General features: G+C 40.7%; 1 protein-coding gene across 1 annotated transcript; it reads right to left on the bottom strand.

The window, feature by feature from the left end:
• Positions 1-1,573: 1,573 nt before the first annotated feature.
• Positions 1,574-26,271, bottom strand: LOC140227540 (telomerase-binding protein EST1A-like). The gene is made up of 19 exons (XM_072307944.1): positions 23,740-26,271; positions 22,799-22,988; positions 21,654-21,761; positions 20,704-20,810; positions 20,138-20,216; positions 19,026-19,136; positions 17,800-18,024; positions 16,941-17,002; positions 16,022-16,154; positions 14,654-14,756; positions 13,348-13,495; positions 12,607-12,704; positions 11,857-11,960; positions 11,124-11,300; positions 10,553-10,699; positions 9,235-9,388; positions 8,364-8,575; positions 7,632-7,713; positions 1,574-6,454 (listed from the first exon to the last, which is right to left on the bottom strand). Exons 1-19 carry the CDS (start codon positions 26,256-26,258, stop codon positions 6,327-6,329), a joined length of 4,887 nt encoding a protein of 1,628 aa, XP_072164045.1. The 5' UTR covers positions 26,259-26,271; the 3' UTR covers positions 1,574-6,326.
• Between the last annotated feature and the right edge of the window lie 1,424 nt (positions 26,272-27,695).

Raw genomic sequence — 27,695 nt, forward strand, 5'->3', positions numbered from 1 at the left:
TCATATTTTGTTGTTTGTTTTTGTTTTTTGATAGGTAATGGCGTAAGATTTCATCATCTTCACATGTGGAAATGTGATTTCCAAAGATGATAGGGATCGGGCTTAGTATTTCCCAAACAGGATGAGCTGTTTGCCCACCCCAACTCTGTGTATCCGGTAGTCGTACAAATACGGCAAGTGGCAGCTGGGAGGAATTTTGACTGACTGGATTTTACATTTGACTTGCTGCTTAAAAACACTTTCGAGCATTATATTAATTTGCCCACTTAATTGGACACCAAGAGAGGACATTGAAGCTATGGGGGATAGTGAGAATACAAAGCAGATGTGGACAAGTGGGAAGAGGTTTGCTGGATCAGCCACGGATCCCCCAGTCACTGTATGTTGCCTGTATCGCAAAAGGCCGACACACTGATTTACTTCACGTACGTATATCGTGTATTTGTATGTAGCCAATGACCAGCTTACGTACCCAAACACTAATGCCAAAATGTTTATATGTATTTATTTGTGATGGGGGAATTTTAGCGTAACAGTGAATTGAAATGGAGATGTGAGAAGGAACATACTAATATCCCATACTCGCATCATTTGTTTGATTCTCGATTATGTTAGCAAATTGTGTCCATGCAAACAGAATCTTTACACTGAAAGACTTGCAGCAAACTTGCCGAAAGCAAAGATCTCACAGTTTGTTTGTTTGTTTTTTTGTTGAAAAGTGTGCAGCAAATGTGTCAGTGCAGTAATGTTACATTTATATGATTAATACATGTAATACAACTAGTGTAATATTTGCTGTATGTCATAATGTATACCCATGTATTAGTTCGTATTAGTACATGTACTGTCTTCTAAAGCTTGAAAAATTATGTTTGCAGACCTATTCCCCCTTAAAGGGCATTTCCAACTTTGCCCAGATTTCAGTTACAAGTTCAAACCCCTTTCAACTCGGACTTGAGAAGTTCCGGCATGCAAATTGAAACACTGTTTGCATATCCAAAGTTCAAAGTTGGCCCTGAGCAATTTCATTGTGATAATGGAATATTATGTTAAGGGACTAACTAGTTATCCAGGACTCTGAAAAGTGCAAGTCAAAACTGTCATTGTGGATGTGACCAATAACAGATACCCATTACATGTATATTGTCTTTATAGCATTGACCTTGGAACACAGGGTGTGTTCGAGCGCTCTGTCGAGAAAGTGTACCTCACGAGCTATTTCTAGAAAAGATCACACATTTTTTACGAAGAATGTCATCCACCTGGCGCTTGAACTACTTACAGCTGTCCCGAACAAAGAGAATGATGTTATTGCATTGTGACGTATGCGCATGATACTCGCATGCTTTGCAGTGAACTTTTGGTACGCTTTTGGAGCACATCGGGAAGTGGTCCACTTTTGGCTCGGTACAGTACGGTACGGTACACTTTAGGAGCGTTCGAGCGCTCCTCTGGCGCGGGTAGGGTACGGTACAGTTCGCTTTAGAAGAGCGCTCGAACGCACCCATAGAGACTTAGATAAGGTTCTTTCGAAAAAGACACAAACACCAAAGATCTCAGTATGACAAACACATAGATTTGATAAGAAAAAAACATGTTTTTTCTTTTTACATTTTTATTTGAAAATCTTTTCACATCTAACAAACATACGTGAAGCCACCAACTTGCAGCACGTCTCATTATTTGTACATTGTATCGTTTTCACGTTTTGTCTTCTTGTCCAACTAACAAAACAAAAAACTAAGACAATTCATACAGCAAATGACTAATATGAGAGTGACGAGCCAAATCTGTGCAGCACATTTTTTTTTTCTACATCCAATTTGATGAAGAAAATATTCAAAACATTTGAATGTAATATATTAGAACTTGAAGAAATGGCGAGAATTATGAAGTATTTCAACCTTTGGCAAAAATAATTGATAGTCTAACATATACAAGCAGAACTCGGTAATCCTGAACATCACCTAATACAAGTTCCATAAGAATAGCAAACTAAATGGCAGGGATTGCTCGAGAATCTTTGAAGAATGCGAACTACTGGCATGAGAGCTCACATATTTTTAATGTTTTTAATTACTTGAGGGTAGTGACTGTAGTCTTAGAATGGCGGGAACATATTTGAACATTCTTTAATTAAAAAAAGAATGCAACTTCAGCTCTTCATTCTCCTCTCTCACAAAGCAGGAGATTTCATGCAGAGGATGTTGTTTCAGACATGAATGAGGGTTACACGCCCTTTGAACTTTGACAGCACTATAAGTCATTTGGGGAAAATGCCCAAATATAATTTGGCCGACAAAGTGATCAAGCTGAGGGGGTTACACTCAATTGATACAATATTGATAGTCAACATTTATGTCTCGTTTTGAAATAAGGTTATTGTGAAATACTGGTCAGGGTCACGTCACCTTGGCCTCTGTTGAATCCCACGAGACGGGTTGTATGATTGAACCGGGAGACAACCATGACTGTTTTTCAGTGGCATCTTTGACTTCTGGAAGCTCTACTGTACATGTTACAAGGGTATGTAAAACAACTCATCAGCAAAGTTCTGAGAAGGCTCTTTTTGAAGGATTTTGAAGTCAGAATCTATGAATGTTATGTTTCTAGTTAGTTGTTGATCAGTATGATTCACTGTACTGCCTTGCATAGCCTGGTTATCATCAGTACTTGATCCAAATCTGCCTTGTAAAACTAGATACAAACAAAGTCATATCTCTTAAAATGAATGAAATATAGCTATGTTGCATTTTTTTCCAATTCAGAGCTCAATTTTTCAAATACATTGAAGCTGAAATAAAGATAGTAGTATCAAATGAATCTGTGCTTAAACTTTGCTACCTTATTGTCATTTTCCATGTAAATATACAGATACCAATGTTGCAATACAATTCAAACAAGAGAGGGTCATATGATTAATAGCATCAACAGGAGTATGCAATCACAGCCTTAGAACACTGCCAAAAAACTTAGCAACGATGCATATGACACTTGTATCCAGGAAAGCGTGAACTCATTTCATCATGATGCTATTTGAGCAGATCTGTTTGAATGAAAGGTAGTGTTTCTTTGGTGTCCTCATGTTTAAAATAATCAGGCACGTAGTGTTTCGCTTCAGTTGTTCCATGGGTAGAGGTGATGAAGAAATTCCGTCTTTGTTCAGTTTAAGAGAAGCATGCTACATTGGCATTACCATTCACTGATTATTTACGAAAAAAAGGTAGAATATCTGCAGATACAAATTGGCATCATTGTCAACAGAATAAAGAAAAAAAAAAAAACCCACACATTATGTGCAATGTCAAGAAAAATGGAAAAATTGAAAAAAAAAAAATGTCTTCTCCAAGGCATCTTTTTGGTCATTTTGAGGTTAAAATTTCTATCGTAATTATTACAAATTACTTAACTTGTTGTATCTCACTACAATTGGTACATTTTCTTTTCAAGACTTCATGCAATCATCTACTTTGAGCCTACATTTTGTCCTCACAGCACGGGGGTGATGCATCGAATTTCAGTCAAGGTGAAAAGATAAGAGAGGAGCATCCTAAAAAGCCAAAGAAATGGATCATACATTTGATGGAAAATTATCCAAGTGCATTTGGCAACTATGTACAATTTAAGAACTACACAAAAGAAGGAAATAATCTAGCATACATCTACCATTTAGGAAAAGTGCTATAAAAGTGGCACTAACACTAGGCAGGGTTCCACCAATCCATCACACAAACAACTGAACAACATCTCAGGTATATGCAATCATTTCCATTTGATTTTGGAAGACATGCTAAACACGTATTTCTAACAATGTGCATTTTCATTTTGAAGCTCCTATGACATTAACCAACAAGAGCAGTTCTTGTAGAACCGAGGTCACCTTGAATTTGGAAGGGTGATGCATGGCTGTACCTAACAAGAAGTTTTTTTTTTTATGGTTTTTGTTTTGTTCTGTTTTTTCTCTCTTTGCAGCAAACATGTAGACAAACTTGGTCCTGCATCTGAACCAACTCATACTTCACTTGGCACTCAAAGTACCAAGTTTATGTCACTACATGGGGGACAGTCAAAGAAACATGACTGCACACAAACACACATACAAAGCACAATTTTCTACATGGTATCTCCCTTCTGACAAAATGAGCTTTCATTGTTGTTGCACAAAACTGTATCGATGCCCAAGCTTTGTGATAGTTTTTTCTTTTTTTTTCTGCTTAGTCAAGAAATGTAACATACAGAAGAAATTGTTTGATACGCTCCCACGTCCCATACAGATACATGGCCATACAAACTCTTGCACTCTCTTCCACAACAAATAGTGTGTCAAGTGATGTGTTACACATCTAGTTTGCCCCTAAAAGGTACTTGCTATTTTGCCAGATATTCATTTGTGAACATGAACCTACTTTCGGAACAGGCCTGAACAGACTACCTCTGATGCTGTGGTAACATACCCACAACAACTGTAGATTAAATCACTGTATGGCCTGTTTTATACCAAAGGAAACTTTTTCTTCATAAGGTATGGAAGGTCCAGTCCCATCAGGACAGCAACTCATGTTACAACATACATTCTCTCTTTACACTCTTATTAGTCCTCAGAAACATAACACAAAAACAAAGAGCAAAATTACAACAAAGCTAAACCAAAGACAAATAAGGAATGAAAACATTAACATGAACTTGATATCTGGTTCGTACGAAGAGCTGCTGCGGGATGAGAACTGAGAAATGTCACAAAAGTATGTTACACTAACAAGAACATCCTACGCCTGTTTCATCACCCTATGTCTCTCATACATGCATTCAGTCTGTTGCTACCACCAGCACCCTGTTCATACACACTGTAAATGGCATACAGAGATACCTGTCCACAGGGGGTAAAGATTTGACAAACTTATCAAGAGCTTGAAAAAACAAACAGGACAGACTGAAAACACTCTGCATCGCGACATGCTGGCAAGATATTTCCCATTCATGCGACTGTCATACAAATGCTCAAATGCAGATTGGTTCAGCGAAACCAGCTGAATATAAATCTAGCCATAGTGCTGCACTGTGCACATTTAAACTGTTTGGCTAAGTGTGTTGATATCACACTCCAAGAAAACTATCTGAAAGTTTGCGTGCCACTAGTATGACTTTGTGTCTCTCTTATGTGCTCCCAAATGCTCTCTCTCATGTGCAATTTTCTTGAGTCCATCGTGAGTGATACAGACAAGCTCACAATGAGCAAACATGCAGATAATAAGCAGACATAATTCAGTATCCCTGCTTCATTTTGCTACTGGCAATTTTTGAGTCTACTGGTCAACATAAAGCCTATTACTTTGCTTGGTACCTAAAAATATTCGAAGGAAAGTGACTCTGAGGCAACCCACTAGACTATTTTACTTTAATGGTGCACCATGAAATAGTACAAGCCACTTGGATCTTATGAAAAATGGAGCGCAACTAGCATTTATTGACTCTATTTCAAACTTTGGAAGGAAACAAAGTAGGTTTTTTGAAAAAAGATCCAGAACAAAAATATACAAAACCTGCAAAATTCACACTGACTTCATGTCTACGAGGTTATGAAAGGGACTTCATGATAGAAAAAGAATCTTATTTGTGTTTTTTTTTTCTGAGGTATTTATGTATATTACTGAGTACACTACGTTGCGACAGTGTATGATACCTGATGCACGCAGCAAATACGTGCCCTGAGTGAACAGTGCATATGACAAGTTGGGAGTCACATAACGTCCTGTCTGTGGGTGATATGTGAGCTTTTGCATGTGTAGTGAAACACTTTAATACTTTTTGTCTTTGTCCAGTGGATAAGTCAATAATCTACCCTCTAACAGATTCCTTCCACATGCTGACAGCCATAAGACACATATCTAGTGTGAAACAAGGCCGTTACATTCTTCTGCCATGCCAAGCCTCTGCCTCAGTGTTCAAGGATTCTGCGCTTGACAGTCAACGGCCAACTTCTGACCTCCTGTTATACACCCTTTACAAGTCTGAGACTTTCGGCAGTGCAGCCTTTCGTGCCCTTTGCCTGCTGACCTAGGGCACACATGCTGGTCTCGATCAGCCTGGCAAGAGACTAAAACGGGTGACGCCTGCAGATTACCAATGTCGGCAGATCTGCGGCGACAGTAGGCCACCGGCTGAAGTCTACTCCATGTGTGAAGTGAGTGAAGAGCATCAAGGTAGACAGCTATATTTCTGTCTAATCATCCTCACCACTACTCCCCTTAGAGCTGGGGCAATGAGGACTTCTTAAAAAGGAAGAAAAATCGGTCGGAACTAGGGCATCCCCCTGTTCTTTCCCCTCATCAGACCTTGGCCCACTTGGCGAAGACCCCGATGTCCCTGACCGGCACATTCTGCTGGATGGCTTTCACCCTCAGGTTGCGGTCATTGGTCAGCAACACCACCTCACGCTGGATGCGGATTGGGGAATCTGAGATCAGTGAAGAGAGAGGACAGTGGCATTAATCACTTCTGTTCAGTTTTAATCTTTGGTTGAGTTGTGCATTGAAGAATCTTACTGCAAACACATGCTTTAAATATTATACAAATAGTGCATGCTCTATGATGCACTATACTGGATTAGAGAACGACAAATACTAAATTATCCCGAGTGCTGTTTTGTTTCACCGAGGCCGCAGGCCGAGGTGAATAGAACTGCACAAGGGATAATTTAATATTTGGAGTTCTATAGTCCAGTACTGGTGCATCAATAGAACATGCACTAATTGTTATAGTAAATAGGTCCCTCGATCTAAATGTATTTTCCGTAGGTCTAGGCCCTAGATCTGACATTAGACTCACCGTACCGGCACTGATTTCTTGCACACAACCACAACCTACTGTACTGTAGTTTACGTACACAGCGCGCGGCGCTAGTACAGCCGCGTATGCGTATTGTACATCACAAAGCAGACTCGCGTATGAACCCCTACATTTTGCGTCCAGTGCTCTACGCGCGCATACGTTGAAATGCTTGGCCTTGTCCTACACTGTACTACATTCCTCCCTGCGCAAATTTCTGGGTACATAAAGCATAGTGGCACGGTCGTGCCACTATACCGGAATTTTTCCACAGTCACGTGATGCTATCCAACCAATCACAACGCAAATTTCACTCTACCTATTTACTATAAGCAAATAACACATTCTACCAACAATGACAGTACACGTAACATGTCAACAACATTCTGACATGAAGGAAATGTTATAATATGTTATACAATATTAGTTAAAAGCGACATTTGCAGAATGAACTAAAACCTGCCGTAAGTCTACTCCCAAGACACTGCTTGGCGAGTCCCTTCCACCAGGTGATATTATGTGATTGGCTGTATGTCCTGTCACCTATCTAATATCCATCTCATGCATAGACCTGGCATGTCACAATGTTGTCAATATCCATACCACCCCCACATCTTCAGAAATAGTTCAGAGGTATGAATATTCCATGTGATTAACACATCTATTTTCAAAGACTTCTACATGTCTACTTTGAATTACACATGGCACCTTACAGTTGGTCAAATAAAAAATTAGAGTTAATTTTGTGAAGTAACTCTGGCAAAGGACAACAAGCGTTTGCAGAAGTGCAGATCAAATTTACTGACCTTTATCAGTCGGCATGTAGTCCCTCGCATTATCGATGCAGTAATGCAAACAACACTGAAGTATGTGGTCATCATTGCTGCCCTGTGTTTGAAAGAGATTAGTATATCATGTAGATGGTATAGGAAGGGTAACAATAATAATAATCTGCATTTATTTGCCGCATAATAAATCTAGAAGATTCTCTACAGGTATGTGTTTTAAATAACATAATACATCAGAAAAAAAAAAAGAAGAGAAACAGGATACTGCCTCATTTTGACATAAGGATCCAGAATGCCCTTATAGAAAAATCAAGCACAAAAATGTGCATGCAAACTTGACATAAAAAATTTTTTGAACCTAGAGACTGCACTGCCATTCAGTACCCTTGTTACTAGTTGTAGCTCACCTAACAGACAAAATCATACATGTAATGTGAATGCATAGAGGTTATGGATTTTTCCTAACCAAAATGACCCTTGAACTACCAAAAATTGGAGTCCACAAGACTTTCATGCTGTACGGTTAACAAACACTATGCATCTACAAACATTGTGAATCTAACGTATCATCCCTGGGGCAATTGCCCAGGGTAGTATGAAAACAAAATTGTCAAGGGCTGCATTTGTTCTAATCATAGTGTAAGGGGGGGGGGGGGGGAGATATTAGACCAAAAGTCTGACTATTAAATTCAGTAGCACAAATCCCAAGGATTGTACTCTCACTGTCTCAAAATTAGCAAGTCTTCTCACCCTCATGTCTGCCTCCTCGCTGCGGAAGCGGATGGTTTCCATGACGGAGCCCTTGGAGGTGAGCGCCTTCAACCAGCGATTCCTGGCTGCAAACTCATCCTCTAGGTACTCCACGGCACACTGAGCCTCCTGTTGCACCCTGGCCGCATGACTGGGGTCACTAAACTGACCCTCACGGCCACCCCGGGCCAGCCCGTCCAGTTCATTGATGACTGTTTGGGAGAGGAATGCAGAATGTACTTTGTTGGTGCAGCGCTAACAAGTCTTTTGTAGCACAGTCAATATTACCAAGAATTTTTCATTACTGCAACTTCATACATAACCATTCAGAGATTAAAAGTACAATCAGAACATTTCTTTTGAATTGGTAACTTTGCGTAATCTGAGAAAGATTTCTTGGACGAACTGCCTCATTTATTCTCATCTAGTGTCATTACTTCTATTTCACATTATCCTCTTGGCTATATCTTTACTGTTCTTTTCATGCATATGCTGTCTCACAGATGTACATTGTCAGTGACAGTTTCTCATCTGTCTCTGAAAGTATGCTACAGTTAGGAATGCTTATGGTATGTATGTCCTAAGTCCTTTACAATGGGGTACTGTATACGCCAAATATTTTGGGAGGTTTTATTTTCGTGAATTTCACGAATCGGGTGCTTTTCGCGAAATTAAAGACATGCAAGAATATTGCTTCTGATCCCGATATGAATGTCACGTACATGTATACATTTCTCCATTCAGTTCAGTACTCCACGATCGCGAATTTAACCACTCGTGAAATTGTTGGAAAGCCCAAATTTGTGAAAATTTAGACTCGCAAATCATATGGCGTATACAGTAGGTGGCACGAAGAGCTGTGCTGACATACCAACAAGGGGGACGACAACCAAGTAGGTGCGGCATGAGACCAAAGCCTGGATGATGGGGAGGTGGTCGATGAAGCAGTTGGTGTCTGGGACCAGGTAGTAGGGCTTGATCAGCACCTCCAGGGCCCTCTGGGACCGGTGATTTTCTACTATGGCCTAGAGAACATGGGGCACACACACACACACACACACACATACACACAAAAATGCATTATTACACGAGGCTGCGAATTCCTAGACACGGTGTAATGAAATTATAGTATGAACATTTCACATCAGTGCGACAGTAACATCATGACAAGTGAAGTTGTATCACTTGTGTGCAACTAATATTGCATTTGACGATTTCTTACTGCTCTTATCTTTTCTTTGTATATCACTTTTACTTATATAGATATCACATCTTGTTTGTTTCTACATGTTCATTCATTTTCTCTTTTGTTGCTGTTGCATTATGTGATTTTTATTTTGCAATATGTGTTATTTGTAACAGGGCATATTTGAAAAGCAGGTCCTTGGGCCCTGAACGTAATGACCCTGTTCACTTTTTAAGTAAAAATGAATAAACATATCAAGAAATAATATCTGCACACAGACTTCAATTGACACAGTATTTGTATATTCTAAACAAAGATAATGCTCAAGTAACTCTAACAGCACATAGGACAAAATCTACACAGGGGTAATGAAATGTAATGTATTTACTCATTTTACACTATATTCTCAGTCTTTTTTTTTTCTTTTTATATAAAAGAACAAATGCTGGGATGGTGAAATGCCGACTGTCTCCTCTTAGTACCTTGGTATTTTTAGCTGACATGCTGACATTGAAATTGCATTGATAACACTTATCATACCAATCCCGGCATAACAAAATAAGAAACATTCAAAGATTACAATTAAGACATTTGGTTGGTGAGGAACCATAGCTAAGCTACACTTTATCAGACACAATCCTTTGCATAACAACACCCTGCCCCATGCATAACCATGCCTCCCCCCCAGCATGACCTTCTCCTGTCCCAAGCAAGACCACTCCCAAACTTTGCAGCATGACCACACCCAGAGTTGCCAACTTTTGTAAATGCCTTTCAGTACTCTGATGGCTGAAAATCAGTAACTTGCACCTTTTTTGAGTGAAAATCAGTAATCCTTCGTTTAACAGTGCAATAGAATATATCACAGACAATGATTTCTAAAATCGGTTATTTGCTTGTAACCTTCGGTATTCTTCTCTAATTTCAGTAGAAATTACTGAAAATCAGTACTGGTTGGCAGCTCTGCACACCCTGTCTCTTGCATGACCACACTATTTCCCACCTGGATGGTGGCATCCCGTTTCTCCCGGTCTCTCAGCTGCCTCTCCAGACTGTCTCTCCTCTCCCTCAGTCTACTGATGGTGCTGTCTCCCAGAGTGATGGCTTCCTCCCTGTAAGGGTCCCCTCCCATCACGTCATCACTGTCGTCCTGGGATACGCGAACACATCATAGGTGGGCACATCGGAAGGTTACAGATTGCATTGTTGGCATTTGAAAGCATGTGAACATAATCGATACTTGTCCGTAGGTAGGCCACAAATGCTAATTTGTAGAAAGTACATGTCCTGCTATGTACTATTCTGTTCCTGTCAAATATTTTGGATGGCAAACTATTAATCACTGTAACTGACCTGGCAAAATATGAGAACAGCACACACACACACACACACACACACACACACACACACTAAAGAGCATATCTTAAAATCATCTAGAACAGTGTAAGTTGCTCAGCTTATAGAATATCAGTAAAGACCTTTGCATAATCCAATCTACTTTCTCTTGATAAACTGATGAACAAGGACCAAATCACTCAAATCAAAATGAAACAGTAGGTCCCTCTGGCTTTTACCTTGTAGACATCCTCCCTGTGCTTCTCCTGGTCCTGCCTGGGCGGGGCTGGCTCCGGGGCCACCGAGAGGTAGGAGTCGGTCTTGACTCTGAAGACAATCAGTGGTGTCTCTGCCCCACTCAGGTACTCCCCAAACATGGTTAGGGAATCCAGTCTGACCCGGTCACTGGCAAGGATCTGCATTGTAGAACAGAAAAGTCCATAGGACCCTTTTATTGACATCCACTTGCCAATTAATTTCTAAACTCACTCACAAGTCACTCACAAGTCAAACAATTTTATTGAGATACTAATCATAAGCTCTGCAGGCCAGACATCACATTAAAAGCATTATTTTGTAGCCAGACACTAGACACCGACAGTTGATCACGCAGCTTGGCCTCACATGGAAAGATTTCATTGTTGGCCACTGCAATTTTTGCCCGACCAGGTCTCACCAAAATGAAAACGGTATCTGCGGATATGAAGCCTTCGGGGATACAGTTGAGCTAACAATACACTGTCTGTTTTCTTCTTTTACACAGCTGTTTTGGGTGTTGATAATGAGGGACATATTTCAGCTGCTGCCTATTCCAATACGTCATGTTGTGAAGCATTAATACTCGGAGTCAATGAACATGCATCGTAAGTATAACCCACAGACACGTGGATTGGGCGGAGTTGATGAACAGAGCTTTCCTCAGTTTTCAATCACAGTACGGCAAGTGAGGTAGAGAATTCCCTGCTGGATTACCTTGGATGTGTCAGCCTGAATGAAGACTGGCTGCAGAGGGAGGGACATGAGGGGTACAAAGCCGGACAGGGTCAGATCCTCAGTTAGCAGCACTTTCTGGCTGTCTGTAGGACATCAAACACAGAGGGCAAAGGGCACATTTATCACAAGAAGTAGTACACCATCCTAAACTGAAATGTCTTGTGTTCAAGTTGACACAAATACACTGGAGGGAGAGGCATTTTAGCCACAAAATCAGGCAGAATACTGTCTGTAGGAGGTAGGACTTTTGGGCTATATCATACAACTGCATACAAGGAGTAATTGAAGGAAACATTCTCCATGAGTCAACTCACTTGTTACCATAAACCCATTTCATATGATTGGGGCAAGGGTATGAGAGAGAGGCACTTTAGGTGACCCATGCTTGCATTAGTCTGGCTTGTGACCCTTGGGTGGTTTAAAATATAGTATAAGATGACTTGGGTCACTCACTGCTTAGTCTGAAAAAGTGCCCTAAACATTGGGATTACTGCAGAAGGGGATACACATAATGAGGAGAGCCAAGTCACTGTGCACTAGCATAAACCTTGTACAAAGTTGCATGAAAATATGTCATATACGCTATTATAAGGGGGAAAAGGCATCATCAACATAATATATGAACACATAGCATTACGGCCCTGAATTGCCTGGCAGGGCAAAATAACATTTGTACAGAAATCCAGGGCTGCGGTTTCAGGCAGGATTGCCCTATAGCTTCCTGCTTACCTTCTTCATTGTTCAGAGCAAACTGTACATCTGGAACTTTGACCCTTCGCACAAGGTTGAGGAACTCTGCCAGCGTTGGCCACACATTAACGGCAGCACTGTGAATGACAGACATTTATTGGATGATTCATTGTGCTTCTTTTCTTCCACTAAGTTTCCAATGTCACTGATTTTAATTATTGATGGATCAAACTTCTTTATCTCGCACTTGCAATTTCTGTCGGCAGCAAAATCTACTTCCTTCTCTCAATCTCCCTATGGCTAGTATGTTGCATTAATTTTTCATTTTATTTTGGGTTTCATTCATTCATTCCAACAAAGGACCAATGGTTACAAAGAAATAAACAAGCAAAATAAAATCAACATCATAAATAAAGCAAACAGAATGAGAGTTTACATATTTTACATATCACACAGTAGACAGAAATTAAAAAGGAGAACTAGAAAATGCCTTGAGGTATAAAGGCATACTGAATATCATACAATTTCAAACATACTGACTCAAACACACAAAAAACAAAAACAAAAACAAAAAACATGAGAACTAATCTGTAACATACAAACTAAAACTGATTACAGTAAGTTATAATGTTTATCAAGATCCACTGAGACCTGTGGACAACAAATAAAGGGAGCACTCCTCATGGGCTACAGAGTGTTTCTTGTACGTATATACCTACAACAACATGACACAGGTCTTCAGTCATAATTATGCATCATGTATATTGACATACTACTTGCCTGTATGTGGTACTGCTGCAGCATGGGGGAGGATTCCACAAGTTGGAATGGCACATCATCCAGTCAGCATAGACTTTCACGCCAGGCAGTAACTCGTGGAGGTCCTGAGATAGCATTTTCTGATGGGAGTCTGCCCCTTCTAAGTGACCTGGAAGAAGATCAAGCATCAATTTTGTAATAGTAAATGAGATACCACAACACAGATGATAAAATGATAATAAGACAAAGTTACAAAAGTCAACTGTAACATGTATTGTCTGCTGTACACCTACTTCACGCCATAAATGGATGCCTCAATCATATACTGCATATGCAACTGTTCCATGTATGTAATCATGTTTCAGATAACAGGCCATTAAACATTGAGTTTCCCTAATTTCTTTATGTGAATAATATCTAAAGCACTCAGAATAAAGTTGGTACATGTCATTTTTATGAAGAGAGAGACACACACTCAAATGCTGTTTTGGGTCCAATTGCAGCAAGAAATCAGTCAGAAGCTTATGCCAGTCATTCAGAGTAGAGTATTAGTGCTAATTATTATTAACACTTTGTGTGCTTTGAGTACTGATTGACACAGAGAACTCCATGGCATTGTACACACTGCACACAGTCCCTGGTAGAGAAAGGATTAATCTCTACAAATTGCAATTGAATGCCATAAGTTTCACATCAGAGATCTTGAGACCCTTAAAGGGAAGGTAAACCCAAAAAGCAATGTGGATTGAGTGAAAGCAGCAACATTAGTAGAACACATCAGTGAAAGTTTGAGGAAAATCGGACAATCGATGCAAAAGTTATGAATTTTTAAAGTTTTGGTGTTGAAACCGCTGGATGAGGAGACTACTAGAGGATATGACGTATGAGTGGACAACAATACAAAGAAAATATAAAGGAAATTCAACAAAAATTCACTTTTCTAGAATTATGAAAGAGCAATGGACCAACCTCTTTCAGAAAGCAGGGAGAATAATTGCTACCCCTAACATATGTCAATATCAAGTTGATGGAATTTGTAATTTTCATGAAAAATGGATTTTTGTAGAATTTCCTTTATATTTTCTTGGTATTGTTGTCCACTCATACGTCATAACCTCTAGTAGTCTCCTCGTCCAGCGGTTCCAACACCAAAACTTTAAAAATTCATAACTTTTGCATCGATTGTCCGATTTTCTTCAAACTTTCACCGATGTGTTCTACTAATGTTGCTGCTTTCACTCAATCCACATTGCTCTTGGGGTTTATCTTCCCTTTAAATGACCCTCCCTCAAAGGAAAATGCCAGATCAAGCACAGTAGTATCTGACCTTGAAGTAGAAGACAGCACCTCCTGACAAGAATAGCAAACATGTCCAGGCCAAGTTGCACGGCTTGCTCCTGGATGAGGGGGCGTGTCTTGCTCTGGTCACTCTCAGCTGGTGATATAAACACAATGGGCAGTTGGTGGTCATGATAGACATTCACAGTCATACCCAACTTGTAGTGGTTCACTGCTCCTTCAGAAATGTACAACTGGTTGGCCATTATCTTACTTTTACATATTTTGTGCTTAGAACTTATTGAATTTGTATATAAATGTATTTGTATCTCTTTCTGTTAATGGAGTGATGAATGAATGAATTTGAATTGAATGGAGTACATTGTGAGTGGTGCATGTGTATGTGCGTGTTTGTGAAGAAGCACACAACATTGTTTACATAAGATAAAAACATTAGTCCATTGTATTGACTGAAAAAAAAAAAAAAGCCTTCCCCATGGTGAAAGGCAAGATGTTTATTTTCCTGGGTTATAGGTGCATTACAAAAATGGCAAATGAAAACACAACAAAACCTACTCCACAAAGAGAAACTATCAACTTTAAGAAGGTACTGTACGAGCTGAAATTTTCGCGGTGGTTTTATTTTCGCGAATTTCGCGAATCGCCTTTGAACCGCGAAAATAACAACACGCGAAAATAACAACGTGCGAACAGATAAGCACAGTTAGACCTCACAACCGCGAATTAAAATGTTCTCCTAGTAGCAATTCGCGAAAATATCTGTACGCGAAAATTTCAGCTCGTACAGTATTTAGAGATGTTCTAACATACACTCTACTATCTTCCCCCCCCCCCTCAAAAAAAGAAGAAGAAAAGGAAACAACAAAATGAAACAGTAATCTTTAACATTGTTGCTAAATTAAAAGTTCCTTTCATTTAACATTTAATGATCATCTCTTGGAGACACATGCCATCAGTGGGGTACAGTCTCACAATTCTTTAAAAATATTTTAATTTAGGGTATTGGTTCACTCTCTGAGTGCCCCGTTCACAAGCCCAAGTCAGTTGAAGGCTTGCCAACTTTACATATTTTGCTCAAACCCACAGCTGCGCACAAACTTATAGATAAATCGCAATGTCACAGTATACTGAAAGTGTCACATCTGAAGCACTGTCATAAAATTTACATCACAGCAAAGTAATTTTCTCTACAAATTTGCAGTACTGCATTCCTAGCATACATATACCTATAAAACTTACACAGCTCTGAAAAACAGAATGTTTTCCTAAAGGGCTCATGCGTTGCAGTCTCAGAATAATGTGGCACACAGCAGGTTCATCCCCTGGCACACACATTGAGTCAATAGGGGAGTAAAGAGGTTAGATTTGCCCAGCTAAACTTGCCTTGAGGGGCAGCATTGGCCGCACCAAACATGTTGATGGCCATGAGCTGTACCAGTCTGGTGCTGAGGATGACCGGGGGCGAGTGGTCAAGCAGTGCCCGGAACTCTCGTAGCAGCTGCTCAACAGCATGCTCAAAGGCCTCCATTCTGTGGACATACGAAGAAGTGGCACGGTCTAGTGGTTTGTACAATGTACTTAGAATAGGAAGGGCTAAAGTTCAAGTCCTGCTGCTACGACAATTTAATCAAAGATGTTCCTCTCAATTCAGGTGTGCAGATAAAAACCAGGTAGGAAGCTTCTAAGAACTTCTGAACTTTTCATTGTAAGTGAACAGAATCTTCCAGGTTTCCACAGGCATATGGTAAAGAGTTTCATATGGCCATCTCTTGATCATATAACTATGCTATGGAAGTCCAAATCCTACAACTGCAAACAATTATGTTTCCTAATACACATGTGATTTAGAAGCTGTAAATGTCAGAAAAATAATTACCTCAAAATCATTGCACTTCAACTAAAAGTCTGGACACTAATGTCTGCATCTAGCTTCACTAAGACACTGGTTACACTCCTCTCCTGAATTCACAAAAGTGGTACAAATTTAAACCATGGGTTATGCAAATTTCTTCTGCGTAAATATGACTGACAGATTGCGTACGCCAACAGATGTCCAGTAACAAATGCGCATTGATAAGCACATGTCAAAGGGATGCCCATTATACCCTTATTTCAGACCATGGTCTAAATTTGTACCATGGTCTAGGTTTAAACGAGGCTTAAACCATCTTGTTGAATTTGGGCCCTTGAGTTTCCTACTTCGTGTGTAGTTCCTGTATGACGATGGTTGCATCAAAATACTCTGACTGCACTACTCCACCATGAATCTGCTTCTCTTTCATCACCACAAGGTACACTGATTTCTGGGTACTTACCCTGTCCTTGTGAACAGCTTGCCATGGACATTCAGGAAGCTGAGGACAAACTTCTTGTTGAGCTGTGGTAGCAAGAAGAAAGTAAATGAGTGGACTGAAAGAACTGACGGAAAATCATTTTTATGGATTCTCTATTGTGTTTACTGATCCATCTCTTTGGGTACTGCTTTAAGATGCCAAAAATGGCATAATGCCTACATAAAACTTATCCGTTCTGCTCTTTAGTGCAAAAAAAGAAAAACAAACTTCAGCTAAACATATTGCAGACATGAAAACACACACAAATGTTTATTTTACGAGTATGAACCTATATAAATTCATAGATAAAGCTAGTCATTATTAAAGACTTTCAATTAAAAACGTATGACTGATGTGCATTATCTGTGACAACTTATTGCAACAAAATGAATAAAAAACATGATATCAACAGGATAATTTTGTGTGGTACACATCTCTTGAATTGACACGTTGAGTAATATACAGATATGATAAAGGGAGTGCCAGTATACCTCCGTTTGTTTGTTCATTTTCCATCTGAGAAGATGGCTTGATAGCCCATATTCAGCTACGTTAAGCTGGTCTTCCATGGAGTCTAGTTGGATGTGAGGTGGAACCACTTCAACGGGTTGACACCCTGCTCTTTGCGATGAATAAATGAAGCGGGATCTTTTACGTGCATGAGTTGTTAGTCTCTCATACACGGGACCTCCATTTTATGTCCTATCCGAGGGACAGAGTGTTTTGCCTTTTGCTAGAGGGGACGGTATGATTACACACAACATTGCTCAGTCCAGATTCGGGTTCGAACCCGGGCTCTAGGGATCGTGAGGCAGATGCGCTACTGACTGAGCCAACTCACCTCTGCCGGTGACAGTTTGGAGAGATCCTCTCCCATCTCCATCTCCTTCTCTTCCTCCTCCTCCAGCCTCTCCCCGCCCATCCTCTGGCCGTCGGGCGAGATCCACACCTCCATCCGGCCCCGGTTCTCATCCTGCCACGGCTTCCTCTTCCTCCTCCTCCGCTGCTCTCTCCTCTCCTCCGCCTCCCGCTTGGCTGCCATCTCTTCGCTCTCCTTGTGTGCCACCTGTTTGGGAGAAGTGTAGGGTGAGAAGGTGGCAATCTCTGCCTAGTACTATAACTACATATTAGCCTATGACACTAACTACTGTAAAAGTGGAAATTTTCACGGTGCTGAAACTTTCGCGCATTTCCCGCAACCAGAAACAAGTGCAAAAATAAAAGCATGCGACTATTTTCGCTTGCCATATCTTCCACTAGTTAATGTCTTGATTCTGCGAAATTAAAAACATGATAAACTCTTCTCACCCAGCCAAGCGTGAAAAATTATTTGCATGTAAATATCCAACTTTTACAGTAGCTGATTCCCCATAACTTCCCTCCAATAATCTTCATTGCTTTAATAGCAATGCATACAAATTGGAACAACAGAAAACTTACTACACAGATGCGATTACAAAACTTTTAGTTTTCTATGCACACAGCACAAATATGGATGAAAAATAAATGGCAAGGAAATTTGCATAGATCTCACTGCACTAGGGCCTCTCAAATCCTTTGTATCTGCAATAAAACATTACTTAATCTGTCATGTAGGATCCCTTCAGGAAAACAGATGAGATTTTACAGCAAGGAATTTCCCTAAGCAAGCAAAAATGTGGTTATTTTGCTTTTTGGTCTCTGACTAGGGGGGCATTTCATGAAGGAACTTGTCGGATGAAATGTCCGACAAGTCAATTATATCCGACAAGTTCAGAGAAATCAGCCAATCAGACTAAAGAATTTCTCAAAACTTGTCAGATATAATTGACTTGTCAGATATTTTATCCGACAAGTTCCTTCATGAAATGCCCCCCAGATCAATGAGAAATGCTCCACTGTTTTTCATCGGTACAGCTATCTTGCAATGGCAGCTGACCCGTACTTGTCTCAACACATGAACATGACAGAAAAAAGAAAATGCACCTCTGCAATACAAGACCTCACCCTATTCACATATACATAAAAATAAAAATAAAATAAAAAAATGTTGGAAAGAAACTCAAGTTTGTTCCACAGCCCACATACCTTTCTTCTGACCTCCTCAAATAGGGTCATCAAACTCTCTCTGGCTGTGATGAAAGGGTTGGTGGCCGCTAGACTCCTCACATAAAAGTACACTGCATCTAGTTTTCTTCTCTGTAAGAAATGAGGAAGGAAAACCAATGGATGGCATGCTGCAACCATTTTTTTCTTGATGATGAATGGACCCAAATCCTGGAAGAGTCCTTGAATGTTTCAACTTTTCTTCATGTGCAGTGGACAATCCCAGCCAACTTTAAATGAGATTAAGTGTTTTGAGCTTGGGAAGACTTTCCAAAGTTTTAATTGACTTTGTTGTTTCCTCACCCGTTATCAGATGATTAAAACCTCACGAAGATCCTACAAAGACTCAAGCCACTGCAAGCGCTTCCTCCCATTACCCAAATAGCACTCTAAAGATTTACCCTCCCAACAAACTTTTCTTCAGGATATCTGGAAACTTTCTTGCCGACTTGTCTGACAATCACACTTCTCTCATCTTACTGTAACTATCATGATCAAATATTCACTGAGACTTTACTCAAGACTGGTCCACAAACATTTCTCTATTTCCTGCATAACATAACAGCTTTGTCATTTTTGGGAAGGGCCACTGACCGAGATGTTTTATTATCATTTATGAAGCATGATTTGCCTGTTTAATGCCACCAGGACACATTTATATGCCTCTCTGAATGTCATGGTCATGGTACCTCTTGCCTACTTGCCTTAACACTGTATTACTTTTACTTGACAAAGTCATTAAGACCATGACCTACCCTTTCGCAAAAAGAATGTGACAGTGCATGTGCATGGGTAGTGTGTCACAGGATCTGCCACAGACATTTATAACAGCAGTGTGTCTCTCCAAACACGACAGTCACCAACCAACGTACAAGGACAGATTATCGACACTCATAGCCTCCACTTTAATAATAATTATTCTTCAACAAAAATTAGCCAAGGATCCTCAATAATCCAACACAGACACGTAGACACTTATCACAGGACTATCTCATTTCCCAGTTTCTTTGAAGTTGTCTTTGTGTTATAAGAAATAAAACAATCCACCAACAAATGAAAAGCAACAACACAAACCATCTGAAACTTTGACTTACTGTGTAGAGGGCAAGGATAGCCAGCTGGTTGTAGGGTCTGCCATTCCTGGGAGCCAGATGCTGAGCTTTCATGTACCAGCTGCATGGAGAGAGAAGATGAGTAGAGAGGACTGGAATCAAATCTTACTTGAAAGCTCTAAAGAGTATTCAATGTCTGCCGTTGACAGTGCATCAACTGGTATGACGCACAGAAGGAATGAGTCATTATGACAGGAGCAATGATCAAGCAGGTTCACTCATTCTCACATCCTCTTGCTAGGCAACTGATTAAGAAAAACACTGGGTACAGGTTAACTGGGTTACAGATACAGATAACTGTGTGCACACTTCAAGTGATGTTGCTAACTTTCTAAAGCTAAATATCTCATTTGATCACTTTCTTGTCACTCTGTTGAATAACAAACCTTCCAGTGTCAATAAAAAATCATCAGAAAGCATCACTGACACAAATACAATGTTTACAATACAAACTGCTAAAAAAAATTAATATGTTCACAGATCCTTTGTTTTTTGTTTCCCCTCAAGCTATCCTGAGACAACCATCCACACTAACACTTGGCTCTCACCTTCTGGCCTTGCCATAGTTACTGGTCTCGTTAGTTTGCTCCTTGTACCTGGCAATATCTCCCAGTGCTATCATACATCTCTGTGCACTGAGCAGGGCAAGCTTGATCTACAAGAAGGAGAAAACGGACAAACATGTTCGAAAATACTTTGACACAGTGGACTGTGAGTACCAGACATTATGCCTGTGGATAATGCCACGGGCATAGGCAGGGCTTGACATTAGCAGTGCCCAGCAGCCCACAGCCACCAAGAATTGATGTTGGGCCAGTAAATTTCCAAAGGTTGTTATCTTTTGGTGGCCAGATCGGACAGCTCAAATTTAAAATGAATTCTTATATTTACATTTCTTTCTGGCCAAAACATTAATTTTTTCTGACCGCCAAAATCTTAGCTTCAAAGATTTTAGTGGCCTGAATGGGTTATCAGAAAAAGAAGCTTGTGTCGAATTCTAGCATAGGCAAAGTCTCATGTTTCACAAGATAGCATTATGTACCTGACACCAAATAATAAATTATCCTTTTTACATAATAAATAAAAGAACTATACAGCATTAAATTTGCATGGACATTGCAAGATGTCAATGAATTACTGGCAAATGGACAACACATACATATTTTTTTTTCTGTTTAGGGGGTTCCTACTGATACAATCTCACTACAAATTATTCAAGAGTACAGGGAAGAAACACCATTAAGTATCATCAGATTACCACTGTATTTTCAACAAGAACATGAAAGGAAGGAAGGAGCACAAGACATGACAAAAGAAAAGAGAATGTGGGATTTTTAAGCAGCCAAGAAAGATGCAATAAAGGAATCTTTCAGTAAAACTCTTGCAATTTTTCAGCACAGGTGTCTTTGTTTTGTTTTGTTTTGTTTGTTTTTTGTGGAAGGGGGTCGTGGGGCTTATCATGAACTTATAGTCTACATAAATCTTTGCTTCAACTCACAGATCTCCTGGGCTCTTCGTGTAGTGGATCCAGCCCTGTTCGGTTCTCCAGCTGAAAGCCATAGGTCGACTGAAGCTTGTTTAGGAGCCCCTCATAGAATGTATTACCCTGTGTGGAAAACAAACATACACAATCAGGAGATGTATATAGACAAAAGCTGTGCCCTCCATACAAGCATATTTCAATTTTTAAACAGAAAAAATGAAAACCCAGAAAGCAACTTGCATTCGTGTGCTGACTGAAATGAAAATGTGTGCAGCTTCAAATGATTTTATTTTTTTTCTTTTTTGTTTTTCATTCATGTCACATGTCACTGGATTCAAAATATCAAGTACGTATTACATGGGCTTATAATGCTTACTGTATGAAATTGAGAATCAGTTTAAATGCATCATCCTAAATTTGTCACTATGCAAGCTCCAACATTCAGGTCTCAATACATTTCCATTTCTGTTATTGAATCAATCCAAACATTAATTCATTACACTTTATGCAACACCATATTAGAATGCAGCTATCTACTTGGTCGACTGCCCATAACGGGACATTTAGTGAAAAGTTCAATCGCATGCTGTGGCTGTCAGCCGTGCAATTTTGTTTGAGCAAGAATGGATAGCGCATGGCTGACGTCACCCATTTTCATTGACTCCCATGTTAAACTCACGATTGACTCGAGGTTTTTGTTCCATCGCACGGCTCTGATGCCACAATAAACAAACGTTTGCCGCGCGCACTCAACAATTGCAAGCACGATTACAAGCGCATACTTTGTCACTCATTTTTGTAAACAACTTCAACCAATGACTGTGACTGTGCGGAAAATGGTTGCCATTTTTGTGCTAGATTCAAGAATCTACGTGGACCACATCTGTTGACGTTCAAGGTGTTGTATAAAACAAAGAGTGTATAGTCTTTACTCGTGCTATGGAACAAGGTTTTGCACTCGGTGAAAGATGAGGCGCACTATTCAACTTGGCTTCGCCTCGTTGAATAGAGCGCCTCTACCTTTCACCTCGTGCGAAATCTTGTTCCATCGCACTCGTGACCATTCACTATTTGTATACTATTCATTCATCTACTATTTAGTTGCGAGGTCATTCATGTATTAAATCTATTCATCTATGCATTCCATTGATCAGACCCACATGCTGCATGAACTCCAAGAGATCCTCCTTCAGATTCTCCCCCTGGGCCTCTGCAGCTGGAATAGCTTTCCTCAGGCCCTCGATGACTTGGTAATAGCTGTTCTTCCACAGCGCCTGCTCCACGTTGTACTGGTTGCACATGTCTAGGTCAAGGAGGATGATACCTTCATACAGCTGCTCCAGCTCCTGCCTGGTTTAATGAAATTTTCACATTAAGGTGTGGAAACCACTGCTCTGCATGATGGTGTGAGGACTTCACCCATTGCTTTAGTCATTTTCAAGTCTATTTTAAGCTCCTTGGCTTGGTCAACTTTTGCAAATGAAGACATTCAAATCGATTACACTGATATTTCCACAACAATTTGGACAAGGTATACAACAGGTATACAGGGGACTCATTTTATAAAGAAGTCCTCTGGACCATCAGTTTTCCTTTGTCATATTGAAATTTCACTATAGCTGAACAATAATGTATACAACAGACAATAATTTGGGGACCTGACTTTTTACTTTGTTGTAACAAGTTTTATTATAATCGTTTTTGTTATAACGAGAGGGCACTGTACTGCCAGATAAAAGCTCTGCATTTGTAGATGAAACGGCCTAACTTTCATTTAGGTGCAATACAAAGTTATACACGTGTGTGATATCCTCAGCTGTTAAAAAGCAAATTAATTTTGGAGCATTAACTGAATGATAAGTAAAGCTACAGTTGTAGCTACTTTCCACAGAAAGCAAAAGCCTACAACTGCCAAAAAAAAAGAAGTCACAATGAGTAACGGTTGTTTTATCTTTCCATACTAGATCTTTACAAGGGCATCATATAATTAAAAAAAAAAATAAAGTGATTTTATGATGGGAGATAATTCTGAACTCCCAGTACAACACATGACTAGTCGTGAAAGAGACAGGGTTTCTGTGAAATAATTTGCTATACTCACTGCTTGGCTAGCAACTGCTGAAGAGAATCCTTCGTGACGATACTCATACCCAGGACATTGCTAAGATCCTTTTCACACTTAGCAGCATCTTTGAGCAGCTTCTGGGCTGACTGACGATTCAGGGACTGGTGGCCTTGCATCATGGCAGCATGAGGATGATTCATGAAGCCTGGTGGTGGACTAACACCAGGAGGTAGTGGGTAGGAAGGGCCTCCATAGGGCTGTTGGTACTGCATCATATGGGCGTGTGGGTGGGATGCTGGGTGGCCAGACTGATACATGTGAGCAGCTTCCGCTTGTTCAGCCCAAGAGGGAGGAGAGGGCGACCCGTAGCGGTAAGGGGGACCAGGAGGGTAAGGGTACTGAGGCTGCATGCCGGGAGGAGGGGGAGGCTGATTCTGAGGGATGAAGTTACCGTATCCAGGAGGGTAGTACGGATAGTATGTATTCCAGGTCTCTGGTTGCACAGCTGGTGAGGGTGTGCCCCTGTCTGAGTTGGCTCTCTCAACTTCTGGGTCGTGGAAGTGCAGTTCCTCGTGCTTCACATGGTGATGTTGAAGAGCTGGTTTCTGGTCAGGTTTGCTGGGATCCCACAAGAGGCTCTTATCCCCTGCCCGACCTTTGGCTTTTGTCTTGGGTTCTTCTTGCGCTGGTATCGGCTTTGGGACAGGTTCCCTCTGGGATTGGGGTGGTTGGTAGTATTGGTCATAAACAGGAACATAGTTGTGGTGTTGCTGCTTTTTGTCTGGTTCAGTCTTGCCAGGCAACCGAAGTATACCTCCGCCATGCTTGGCACCCGAGTCATCTCCTTCACTGCTGCCTCTCCTCCTGCTATATCGTTCGGAGCTGTCATCACTTGAAACTGACACCCTCTCACGGTCACGCCTCCTTGGTGCCTCCCTGCGACTCCCCGAGTCACTTCGGCTGCTGTCTCTATCCCTCCATGCTCCGTCAGACTTTCCTGGACGTTGTTGCCTTGGCTCATTGACATCTCTCATCCTCTCATCTGGCATGGCCGACTTGCTGTCATAACTTTCTCTCGCGTGTCTGTCCACATCCCTTCGGTCACTGTCACGCCTCTCATTTCTCCATTCCCTGCGGTCATGAGTTGGGTTTGATAAATGAGATGGCTTTGAATCATCTGCCCTTGGAGGCTGCTTCCTGCCCTCATGGGTTCTTTCCTCTTTGGGACTGATTCTCCTTCTCTCCTCTGAGTACCCAGGCTTTGCGTTGCTCTCATGAAACTCTCTGGGCTTGAATCTTTGATTGGTAATGACCATGGATTCCAAGTGGTAGTTGACATCATCCATGCTGGGATCCCAGTCTTCAGACTTGATTGCTATCTTTTCAAGCGTATTATTGTCACTTCCAGTTGAACCTTCACTGTTCATCCTCTGCCTTGACCGACCGACAGAGTACCTCTTACTGGTCTTTTCTTGCACCACTCTGCTGCTGCAGTCAGCTTCAGCCCCAACTTTGACTGTGATCTTCAGGTCTTTCTTAACATCCGCTTTCCCATCTGGCTGTTTATCATCCCCAGGGGCACCCTCCATTTCAACCCTCTCTTTCTTGGCCCGCAGTTTCTGCATCTCTGAGGCATAGTTCTGCCTTGATGATTTCACAAGATCCTTCTTCTTGGTTGACCCTGACATTTCGTCATCATCATGTCTTGGCTTTTCCTTGCCACCGTGATGATCATGGGCTTTTGTTGGACTTCGCCTCTGGACATGCTGTTCATATTCATGATCCCAGTCTTCTCCCATCAAGCTTTCTAACTTTGTGGGTGAGTTGACCACATTTTTCGCACCCTCCTTGGGTGTGGGTGAGTTGACCACATTTTTCACACCTTTGCTGGGTTTTGACCTGTGGTCTCTATCCCTCTCATGAGTCTTCTTTCCAGTACTACTTTGTGGTGATTTTGTGTCTCCTCTACCTTGACTCCTCGTTTCCCGTGTTGGAGGTACGACTTCTGCCTCCCAGTCTTCAGGCCTTATTTCCCATGACTCCTCCGGTCCTTCCTCATTGGTGCTGTCCTTTCTCTCCACTTGGGACTTAGTCTGTGATGTCCTTCCTCTGCTTGGTCTCTCTCTTTGCTCCCGATGATGTGCTGACCCGTGCCTCTCATTCCCTTTTGGTGCTGGTTTCCCCTGCTTGTTTGCAGCACTATCTCTTTTATCTGCTCTGTCTCGCCTACTCCCTCCACTGATATTTTGTCGCCTCGACTTCTCTTCTTGATTGCTGCCATGACGTACTTCTCCCTTGTTCTCTCTGTCCGAGAATTCTTTGGTAGGGCTGTCACTCTGATCCCCAGTAGATCCTACATCTGCAGGCAATCTCCTCCCTGCAGGTTTTGTTGGAGATTCCTCTCTGCTTGTATTAAGGTCACTTCCAGCTGAGGATGAATTCCTCGAGAGACGCGATTGGCCAGGCCGGTACAAGACCTGATCTGGTTTTCTTTGTTCTCTCTCCCGTTTCCCTTTAGAGGGCATTTTCCCTCTTTTATCTTTCTCTGTTTCCATATTTGCTGGAACATCATTTCCTAAGAATTTGAAATTGAGAATTAAGAAAATAAATAATGATGATGATGAACAGCATTCTTATAGTGCCATCTGTCTGTAAGGGGCATTCAAAGGCATTGTGGGAACTGGATGCCTTTGAATGCCCCTTACGTACTGAAAAAAATGAAAGAAGGAAAGATAGACAGAAAGATACAAGAATTGTACACACACACATACACCTTTTTAAAAAATGTTCTTCAGTTCTATTTGATTTTCATCAGCATACACAAAACACACAAACACACACTTGCACATAAACATCACATTAAACAACAAGGCTCAAGGCACAAGTGCTCTGGCAGGAGGCCTATAATCATGCTGATATATCAATATACAATTGTGCAACAACCACTCTACAGCAAGACCCGAGCTAGACTTGGTACAGGCAAGGTACAGTGTACAAGCTGATGGAAAGAGGAAACAAAGTTATCTTCTTAAGAACACCATAGCATAGAAAAACTGGCAGTGATTGTTTTGAGATTGCTACATAGAGTCAGATCCAACCATTGATTGTATTGCATGGAACACTAACGTGGTGTACCTTTGTCAGTGTTGATTTTTCCTCCATAAAAACACAAATAATTGTAATCCAAATGTATTCAACCATACACATTTTGTTGTATGTTACAGGTCACAAAACCATTTTAATGCGAGAATGTCTTTGATTTCGAATGAATTTCAGGTGGCAGATTAACAAAGTTTTTCAAACGCGATAATGCACAATGCATCCTACATTGAAGTGTGTGTAGAATACACACGCTAATAATATGTGGCGCGCTATGGGCGGCCAACTAATTCAGTGCCTATCGTTAATAGTTTGCCAACCCGGGAGTGCATAGGAAATACATGCAAGTGGCAACTATATGGGCATTTCCACAGTAACTCACGTTACATTTTGAACTCAAAATTAGGTCGTTGAGATCAATATCCTTAAAACCTAATTAGTGATATGAGGTACTATATGTGAATGAGTATCATGCACCTCCATCCTACCTCACAGCAACATTACATCCACAGACTCTTATGAGAACTATGAGAAAAAACACTACAAATGTTGGTAACTCACGTTACATAATTTAGACATGCAAAAATTTGGCATGTCTTATATTCAAAAGTTTCCTCAAACAAGAAACAGAGAGACTTTAAAGTCTATTGTGTCAAAGTCATGGACTAACAACATACATCACCGAGTATGGTAAAAATTCAAATTGTCTTACATTCTCCAGGTATCGTCATGTGAAGCGGTAACTCACGTTACGGTAACTCACGTTACAGTTTGTCCACATGATCACAAGACGATTTTTTGTCTTAATAATCCAAAGAAAACTTACCAAGACAACTTTTTTTCACAAACAAACTCCATGAATAAAGAATCTAAATTGATTTGAACATTGATCT

Source organism: Diadema setosum, chromosome 4, assembly GCF_964275005.1.
Source record: "Diadema setosum chromosome 4, eeDiaSeto1, whole genome shotgun sequence".
Taxonomy (NCBI): domain Eukaryota; kingdom Metazoa; phylum Echinodermata; class Echinoidea; order Diadematoida; family Diadematidae; genus Diadema; species Diadema setosum.

Bases quoted from the DNA above. Each gene is read 5' to 3' on its own strand.
- LOC140227540 (XM_072307944.1), bottom strand. From the start codon at position 26,258: ATGGAAACAGAGAAAGATAAAAGAGGGAAAATGCCCTCTAAAGGGAAA. The intron at 16,155-16,940 runs GTAAGTACCCAG...GTATGTCCACAG, and splicing joins AAGCTGTTCACAAGGACAGG to AATGGAGGCCTTTGAGCATG. The intron at 13,496-14,653 runs GTCAGATACTAC...ATCTTCTTCCAG, and splicing joins GTGCTGTCTTCTACTTCAAG to GTCACTTAGAAGGGGCAGAC.